The sequence below is a fragment of the Podarcis bocagei genome (genome assembly GCF_964188305.1).
Source record: "Podarcis bocagei genome assembly, chromosome: 12".
In the NCBI taxonomy this organism is placed as follows: Eukaryota; Metazoa; Chordata; class Lepidosauria; order Squamata; family Lacertidae; genus Podarcis; species Podarcis bocagei.
Genome location: NC_138137.1, coordinates 61,698,506 through 61,707,563, shown reverse-complemented (window position 1 = coordinate 61,707,563; position 9,058 = coordinate 61,698,506). Strand labels below are relative to the sequence as shown.

The 9,058-nt window shown below is 60.2% G+C and overlaps 1 protein-coding gene across 3 annotated transcripts; it reads right to left on the bottom strand.

Moving 5' to 3' along the window:
- Positions 1-658: 658 nt before the first annotated feature.
- Positions 659-7,911, bottom strand: ASB10 (ankyrin repeat and SOCS box containing 10). 3 transcript variants are annotated; one of them, XM_081164221.1, is made up of 5 exons: positions 7,543-7,911; positions 5,052-5,319; positions 3,104-3,608; positions 1,146-1,259; positions 659-892 (listed from the first exon to the last, which is right to left on the bottom strand). In XM_081164221.1, the coding sequence occupies exons 1-5, from the start codon at positions 7,850-7,852 to the stop codon at positions 707-709; spliced, it is 1,383 nt and encodes a 460-aa protein (XP_081020347.1). In that variant the 5' UTR covers positions 7,853-7,911; the 3' UTR covers positions 659-706. The 3 variants fall into 3 exon arrangements, with proteins under 3 accessions (XP_081020347.1, XP_081020348.1, XP_081020349.1); XM_081164222.1 differs by lacking the exon at positions 7,543-7,911 and adding an exon at positions 5,553-5,885; XM_081164223.1 differs by lacking the exon at positions 7,543-7,911 and adding an exon at positions 5,558-5,825.
- Positions 7,912-9,058: the final 1,147 nt, after the last annotated feature.

Here is a 9,058-nt window from a genome sequence, read left to right as displayed (position 1 = left end):
AAACAGTGCCCTCATTCACGACCACCTCCTTCAAAGCGGGGTGTTTTGGGGGGGCGCGGGGGGTGTCCCTTCAGTTATTCTGGCGCTCCGGTGAATGACGTCATCGCTCCGGCTGGGAGCAGAGTCCTGGAGCTGCGCCCCCTGGCGTCCCCCCTCCGGGGAGCCTCGCCTTTCGGGAGGCGGCTCAGAAGCCCCCGTGTACCCGGTGGCGCTTCTGCCGCGTCAAAGGAGGCAACCCTGCAATCGGGGAAGAGGGGGAACGACGGGGGAAAGAATTATTGAAACCGGAGCAGTGGAGAGACGTGGGAAACAGCATCTCAAGAACGCGAATCTGCGGCTGGTGCTCAAATCAACGTATTACCCACAGTATTGGTCTAAGCCAATTTAATACACGCGAGGGGGCGACGCAGCGCTCCTTAGCGAAGCCCCCGCCCACGGGTCAGGAAGCCTCCCGGTTCCTGAGCCCAAAACGGCGTTGGCAAGTTGCACTTCTGGAAAAGTTTCCCGGCAGTTTAGCTTGCGCATTGCGCTGCCTCCAGCGCCCTCTGCCGGTGGCCTGGAGCAGCTGCAGGCGGTTGCCTCGGTCGCCTGGGCTTCCCGCTTCGACGGGACGGACCCGCAAGGAGCCTTTGCACTGGGGGAGCGGACTCCAGCCCCCCCCCGCCTCCTGACTTCCGGGAGTGAGCCAGCCCGCCCCTCTCCCCGCCTAGTACAGGACGTCTTCGAAGCGGAGCAGCACGAAGTCCCGCAAGGCCGGCGGCAGGGGCAGCTCCGGCAGGGCGCGGATCAGGCGGTCCTCCAGGTGGCTCCGGATGGCGCAGCGCGCCAAGTGCTGCAGGGCGCGCGGACCCCGGCCCAGGGCGAAGAGCGACTGGAAGAGGCGCGGGTGTTGCTGCCAAGAGAGAAGCGGAGAGGCGGTCAGAAAGGGGGGGGCGCTGGGCTGAGCCGCGCAGGGGAGGGGGCTCCCCTCCCCAGGGTGCTTCTCTGCGCAATTGCCACCGGCCAGCAAGGGCTGGGCAAGGAAAGCCTGCGGGAACACCAGGGCCCTTCGTAGGGTGGGTAGGAATCTCGCTGTGTTTGAGGAGCACGGGCCCCGTCGAGCCACTCTTGCTGTTGCGCCCCACCACAGGATCCCGCGCACTTACCTGCACCAGCTCGGCGGGCACAGCCTCGGCCCAATCCTCCGTGACGGGCACGCGCGGGTAACAGTTGATGAGGGCCTCGACAGTGCGCGGGGAGGCGCAGCAGTGGCGCAAGACCTGCGACGGGAGGGACGAAGGGAGGCAGCAGTCAGAGGCCCGCGCCAGAGCCTGACAGCCCAAGGAGGCCCCGCCGAGGCGCGCGAACCAGTCGTTCCTTTGCGCTGCGCACTTTTGCTCTTCTAGACTCGGTAAACCTAGGAGAGCAGCGGGACCCATTCCATCTAGAGGCCCCTGACTGGGAGCCGCCGCCCGCCCCCCGGCAGCCAGGTAGCCTTCTGAAGTCAGAAGATGCTCCCGAAAGAGTCGCTGCCAGCCAGTGTAGGTGATGCTGTGCTAGATGGAGCAACGGCCAGCTTCCTCGATTTCTCCAGCCCAGTCGCTGCCGGGCCCTGCTCTGTCTTCTGGTCGCAGCAGGGCCTGGACGGGAATGGCCCCATTAGGTGAGCTGAAACCCCGGGCGTAACGACCTTTAGGCGCCCATGTCCGTTACTTCAGTAGCAATGCAGGCAACGCGCATTTAGCTTTCCCCGCCCCCGCCCTGTAAATTATGTTTTCCATGGGCTTCTGCATTACTTAAGCGTCAGATGAGACGCAGCTCCTTCTATTTGCTGTCCCGGGGCCCCTCTGCTGCTGTCTGGGCGGTCCTTTGGGGGGCCCCTGGGCTAGCGGGCGTTGTGCTTCCGCCCCAGGTCCACCCCTCGCTGCTGCGCTAGTCCCTAGGCCAAATCCCACGTCGGGGGTCTCATGGCCCGGCACCTCCCTGGGGTTCAGGCGGCTGAGAGGCGCCCCTTAGCCGGGGCTTCCCTCTCTCTGGGACTGGACTGAAGCAGCGCCTGAGCCGGCTGCACGGAGCAGCTCCATCCTCATTATCTGGTGTTAATAGGAGATTAATTAGTGTTAATTGTTGATTTTCCTGCATTTTCCCAAAGGGGAGAGCAATCTGCCAAGCCTGGGAATTAAGACAGATGGTTAACCCGTTGCGCGGGGAGGTGGCCGAGATCAGGTGCAGGGGCTGCCGGGGGCTCTGCCCGGAGAGGGGAGAAGAGAGGCCCGTTCCCTCCCCACAACACCCCTTTCGCCCCCCCCCAGCAGAGGGCACTGGGCATTTCCTGCCGCCTGTAGGGTGCGCTTGCAGCCCTGGCAGAACCACCCCTGCAGCTCCCAGGAGCAGGCGGAGGGCGGGGTCCTTCGGGGCTCACAAGCACTACCCTGGAGGGGGACCCAGTGGCAGGCCGTCCCGCAGGTGCTCTTAGGCGCTCTGGAGCTCCAGCTTCACTCAGCTGCTGGTCTCAAAGCGACGGAAGCGCCGTAATTATAACGGCTGGCGGCTGCAATTTCTGCCGGCCTCTGAAAGGTCTTGCAAGGCCTGTTTTGCTTGCAACCTGAGACAGCATTGGGCGCTGTTTTCTGCAAGCGGCCCCGGGGGACCTTTGCCCAGGCAACTCTTTCAGTCTCAGTGAGAACAGCACTTTGGACTGGCCTGATACAGCAAGCTCTCACCTTCTTAAGCCCGTTTGCGGGGTTCTGGGGTGCCAACCTGGGGGGGATGATTGGGCAGGTAAGCCCCGCCCTGCATAATCGATCATATGAAGCGATGTACGCACAGCATTTGAATGGCATTGCCCACCAACTTGGAGGGGGCAGCCCCTAGGAATTGGTTCCTCTGGTGGGACTCCAGCAAGACTTCAGCCCCTTCCAAGGCCACCGCTCAGGTGCCAAACCAGGCAGGTGAGGTCAGGTGAGGCGCATGCAGTGCCCTGGACAGTCCCGGCGCCTTCCTCGCCTCTGCCGCCCCCACAGCAGACAGAGGAGCCGTGGACTTGTGGGGCAGCCAGCCAGCCAGCCCCCCCCCCTCGTCCCAGGACCTGAGGCGCCCCTGACCCTTCTCACCCCGCGCGCACCTTGAGGAGGGCTCCGGGCCAGACGCGGACGGCGCCGTGGTTGAGCAGGTCTCGCACCACCAGCTCGGGCCGGTGCTCCAGCTTGTAGGCGGCCACCTGGAGGATGTTGTGCAGCGCCGTGTTGCCGCTGTAGCTCATGATGTTGACGTTGGCGCCGCGGGCGAGGAGCAGCGCCACCACGCGGGGGTTGGCGGCCTTGCAGGCCTGGTGCAGCGGCCGCTGCCGGTCCGCGTCGGGGGCGTCCACGCTCGCGCCCGCCTCCACCAGCTGCCGGCACACCTCGTAGCAGTCGCCCAGCGCCTCCGGAGGGTGCGCCTGGGCGCAGGCGGCGTTCAGCGGGGTCTGCCCCTCGGCGTTGCGCGCCTCCAGGCTGGCGCCGTAGCTCAGGAAGAGGCGCACGTGGCCCGCCAGTCCCCGCCGCGCGGCCAGGTGCAGCGGCGTGTCCTCCTCCTCCTCCGAGACGCAGTTCACCCGCGCGCCGTGGCACAGCAGCAGCCGAGCGCACCTGCGCGGGGAGAAGCAGAGGGGTCGCGCGGCGCCTTCCTGGGTCCCCCCCCCCGCCGCCGTCCCCAGGCCTGTGTCCGGGTTCTGCTCCCCCAGGGTCTACTCCGGCAGCCTCTGAGCTCTCCTGGCCAAGCCTGGCTCTTGGGTGCCCCAAAGGGGTTGTGGGTTTTCAAACTTGCCCTAGACTAGGGGCTTGTTTTGCTCTTAGGAAAGTTCAGGGCGGCTCACATGAAGCAAGAGGCCTCAAAGTTTGGCATGCCGCTTCGCTTGGCCTGAAGGCGTGAGAAAGGGGAGCCGGCGAAAGGCCCTTCTTCCCTTCCTCGAGTTTCCTTCCTGGCCTGACTCTGAATGCAAGTTGCTGGAAGGAAACAGCCCGGCGGGATGGAGAGTTGTGTTCGGATCCTGCTCGGGTGCTTCCCAACAGAGGCATCTGCTTGGGCACAGCGAGATGGGCCACTGGCCTGATCCAGAGCCAGGCGGTTCTCGCGTGGGACCTTCCTTCCGGCTTCTGCCGGGAGGAGACATCTCAATTCGGATGTCTCTCCATCGCAGAGACAAGCGCCACTCTGAATCCTCTTTAGTCCTAGTATCAAGTGTGTATTTCCTGCAATAAATGGAGTTTTCTCCGCCTCCCCATTAGTCTGTTTGATTTTATCCTGGGTAAAGTGTGCGCCTCCAACAGGTAATCTGTGGTCAGTTTCTCTCTCTCTCTTTCTCCTAGCTTCCAGCTTCTCCTCCAATAATTTGTCTACTCTTCTTTTGAAGCCATCCAAGTTGGTGGCCATCCCTGCCTCCTGGGGGAGGGAGTTCCGTAGGCTAACTACGCGCTGCCGCCGGACGAATGACTTTCTTTAGGCTCTTCTGAGCCGTCCAACATGTGGCTTCGCTGGATGCCCCGGAGTTCGTGTTATGAGATGCGGACAAAAACTTTACGCGCTTTCCCCATGCTACGCATAATTTTATAAACCGCTATCTTGTCCCCTCTTACTTGCACTTTCTCTAAAGTAAAACGCCCCAAATGCGGCCACTTTCCCCCAGAGAGGAGTCGCTCGTTCCCTCGATCATTCTGGTGCCCGTTTTCTTGAAAGAGCAGCGAATTGTTAATTAATCATTATTACTGTGGTGTTTTTTTTTTCAGACAGGGAGAGGCGCTTGTGGGATTCTCCGTTTCCTGTATTGGGGCATCCTGCAGCTCAGGGAGAAAAATTGGGGTCGGGCGGCAGCTACGGGCATTTCCCCCGTTTGGGCCCAGGGGGCGCCCTCTGTCGATTGCTTTGCTTCCAGGACCCCAGGACTGAACTTTCTCTGGGAAGCCAGGAGAGGACGGCTGTGTTCCCCACCCCACGCGGCCCTTCTCCCCTGCCCGAAGCCCAGGGCCAAGCGAGGGGCGCCTCTTCCAGGCCACGCGCCCCAGGAGACGCCCCGTCGGGGCTGTGCCACTCACTCGAGGGAGGCGGGGCTCCGGCACAGGTGAAGCGGCTGGAGCCCTCCTTCCGAGACGGCCAGGGGGTCAGCGCCGAAGGAGAGCAGGAGCCGCACGCAGTCCGTCGTGGCCGCCGCGCACGCCTCGTGCAGCGCAGTCCGGCCGCCCGGCGCCAGGTCCACGTCCGCCCCGCGGAGTAGTAAGTGTCGCAGGCACTCCAGGTAGCCGCGGCTGGCCGTGATGTGCAGCGGGGTGGTCAGCTCCTGCTCGTAGGTCAGCGACCAGAGCCCTGTGGAAGGGAGGAGAGACGCGGGGTCAGGAAGGGCCGTGCGGCGGACACAAGGGCGCTTTGCACGTGCTCAGGCGCACGATGGCGCGCGGAAAGCAGGCTCCAATGGAAGCCTGCAGGCGCGAGAAGGGCGCAGGAGCGATCCCCAAGCTCTGCGGCAGGTTTTCCTTGGGGGCAGCAAGGCGCTTTTCCTACCCCCGCCTCTCCCCACCCCCGTTGATCTCTGGGCGCACTCAACCAGCGGGAGTTGAATCGGTAGTTCTTCCACTCGTCCTGGTCGCTGGTGTCGAAGACGGAGTTGGGGCCCACTCCGCTTTCGGGGTCGCCCAGGAGGCAGAGGATGGCGCACCCATCGCCCGCCAAGAGCGCCTGCCAGAAGGCCTGCGCCGGGCCCTCGGCCTTGCGCGTGGAGATGGGCTCCATGGCCCCGGCGGACGGGACCCTCGGGGCTTCTCCGGCGGGACAGAGGCTGCAGCTGGGCTGCCCGGGACGGAGGGCTGCGTGCCCGGGTGTCAAGTCGCAGCCCGAGCTATTCTGGGGCTCCCTTGTGACTCAGCAGCAGCGCCGGTGCAAAGGGGAAGCGCCGCGCCAGAAACTGGGAGCGGGGCGAGGGGAGAAGGCAGGTGATCTCCACGGGCTTAGCCAGACGGGCTGCGCAACGCCCCCGCTCGGTCCCACCAGCCCAGCCCTGTGGGCCCTGGCACGATCAACCTGGGCCGGCGGTGGTGGCCTACCTGGCAGGGGTGTTTTGACAAGGAAGGCACGAGAAACCCGTCTGCAAAGGGGGAAGGGCCGCGGGAGCAGGTGGCAAGCCCCAGCTGGCGGGGAGGGTCAGCGGCATGTGAGGCGCGCGCCCGGGCGCGGGAGGAACAGGCCGGAGGTGGGAGCGCTCTCCGCGCCTTAACTTGGAAGCAAACCTTCCGCCCTTCTGCCAGGCAGCAGCTCCCCACGACTGAGGCCGTAAGCGGGACACGCCCCGGGGGGGGCAGCAACTGGTCTCCTTCAGAGGCCCCCTGCCTCTGGTCCTCTGCCCCTTTTTAAAGAATGCTTGAGTTGAGATTCCTGCATTGCAGGGGGTCGGACTAGATGACCCTCAGGGTCCCTTCCAACTCTCCACCTCTAGGATCTACAAAGCCGCCTAAAATGAGGGATGACCACAATCTGTAGCTGCAAAGCTGTAGCTTGGACGGCCTTTTGCTCCCAGCCTCCCACCCATTCTGCCCCTTCCCCCTTCTAAAAACGTTGTAACCTTTCTGCAAGCACAACTTTCATAATCCCCCTTTGGTTTTGCCAATTTGAAAGTAGGCAGGGAGAGACAGGGGTTGGTTTTTTTGCTTGTTTGTTTTTAAAGTGACCGTATAAAAGAGAGGGGTCAGTTCTTGTTATGTTTCCAGAATAAAGGTTTGTTTGTGAAGAATCATTTTTAACTGACAAACAACGTATTTTAAAGGAAAAAAAACTATTCCCTACATTGCATCATCATACTGAATAAACTGCCAGATGGGTGGGGTATAAATAATAAATTATTATTATTATTATTATTATTATTATTATTATTATTATTATTATTAATAATAATAATAATAATAATAATATATAAACTCTATGTGTGTGAGAGTTTCAAAAGTGTCAAGGATAAACAAAGTATTTTATAAAGGGTCTCATTACCTTCCTCTCCTGGGGGGAGGGGGAGAGGTCTGGAGGCTGCAGTGTCCACCCCTCCCTTTGCCCCTGGACTGCAAACCAGCCATCTATCATGTTTCCTGGGCCACTTCCTGTGGGGGACTGGCCCCTTCTCCCTACAGCCCCATCACTCTTGCTCCTTGGGGTGCTCAGGCTGGAGAACACAACTCTTTACCTTGGTCCTGGGTTCGAGTCCCCTGTTGGGCAAAAGATGGGGTTGGACTAAATGAGCCCTGTGGTCCCTTTCCAACTCTACAAGGATGGTTAGCTCCTTCGGCCTACACTTCTCAATTGAGCGGCCTAATAGAACCATAGAAAAGGGACCCCCCAGGGCACATGGAGCCAGTGGCGTAGCGTGGGGGGTGCAGGGGGGGCCGGCCGCACCGGGCGCAACATCTGGGGGTTAGGGGGCGCAAATCCACGGGTTAGGGGGCGCAAATTACTTGCCTTGCCCCGGGTGCTGACAACCCACGCTACGCCACTGCATGGAGCTCCATGCTCCAAGCCAGCTTGCTCCCCGTCTTCCACAGCTTCCCTTACCCCATTTCTGGCTGGTCCAGCGCAGATCTTGGCTCTTGGAGTGGATGACCAGGTTGACCTCAGCGCGCTCTGAGAAGTGCCTCTGCACCCCACCCAGGTCCCCCGTGTAGAGGGCGTTCTGGACCACCATGTCCCTGCACTCGGAGGGCGGCTCTTTGTAGGTCCTCCTGCCCCAGGAGGCCCCAGGGCCTTGGCAGGAGACCTGGCTCTTGGCACCCTCCCACCTCCATCTCAGCTCCGCATCCAGCCCCAAGGAACGCCACCTGGAGGCCCTGGAGGAGGAAGACGAGGAGGGGAGGGACCTTGACATGAGCTTCCTCTGAGAGAGACGCCTCTCCTTCAGCGCCTTCGACAGTGGCTGGGGGTCTTCTGCCCTTGGAGAGCTGTGTGCTTGCAGGACCCAGGCCTGACTCAGGGCTTATAAATAGTCCTCTTGGCAGCCACTGCCTGCCTGCTGCTGCTGGCTTCTTTTATCATCAGCTCCCAAAATACATTTCAGCACTTGAGCCAAGAGGGTGTTTTGTGGCAGACCTGGGGAGATTCCAAATGTTTGCAAGCATGTGCAGAGTGCATTCCCAAAAGTCCCCCGCACATGAGAGAACCTTTTTCTTCAGATCACTCACTCAGCTCACGAAAAGCAGACCCAATTCTGGACAATAAGGCCCCTTTCCAAAGTGAGGAAGATGCTCATCCTGGAGACAGACAGTGAGGGAATGGTCATCCTCTGAGATTTCCACCCAAAGTGCCCTTTGGGGAGCTGAAAATCTCCTTCCATGCACAACTCATTTTAGGATAATCTTTGAGAACAATTATGACCTCCAAGCATGCTTAGGCAGACTTGAATTACCTTCTCCCTTTTTATGATTCCCTCTTAACCAAGAAATCGCTCTCATTCAGTTTAACTAAACAATAAAAATATAAGGTTTACTCACCTCAAAAGTCTTGCCAGGATTCAACAAATACAGGGATGAAATCAGGCAGCCAATGCGCCTGCAATGCGCTCTACGTGGGGCTCCCTTTGAAGGTGACCCAGAAACAACAACTAATCGAGAATGCGGCAGCCAGATTGGGGACTGGGAGTGGCTACCGAGACCATATAACACCAGCCCTGAAAAAACTACATTGGCTCCCAGTACGTTTCCGAGCACAATTCAAAGTGGTGTTGGTGCTGAGCTTTAAAGCACTAAATGGCCTCAGCCCAGTATACCTGAAGGAGTGTCTCTGTCCCCATTGTTCGGCCCAGACACGGAAATCTAGCTCTGAGGGCCTTCTGGTGGTTCCCTCCCTGCGAGAAGTGAGGTTACAGGGAACCAGGCACAGGGCCTTCTTGGTGGTGGCGCCCGCCCTGTGGAACGCCCTCCCACCAGATGTCAAGGAAATAAAACAACTATCCGACTTTTAGAAGACATCTGAAGGCAGCCCTGTTTAGGGAAGTTTTTAATGTTTGATGTTTTATTGTGCTTTTAATTTTCTGTTGGGAGCCTCCCAGAGTGGTGGGGGCAGCCCAGTCAGATGG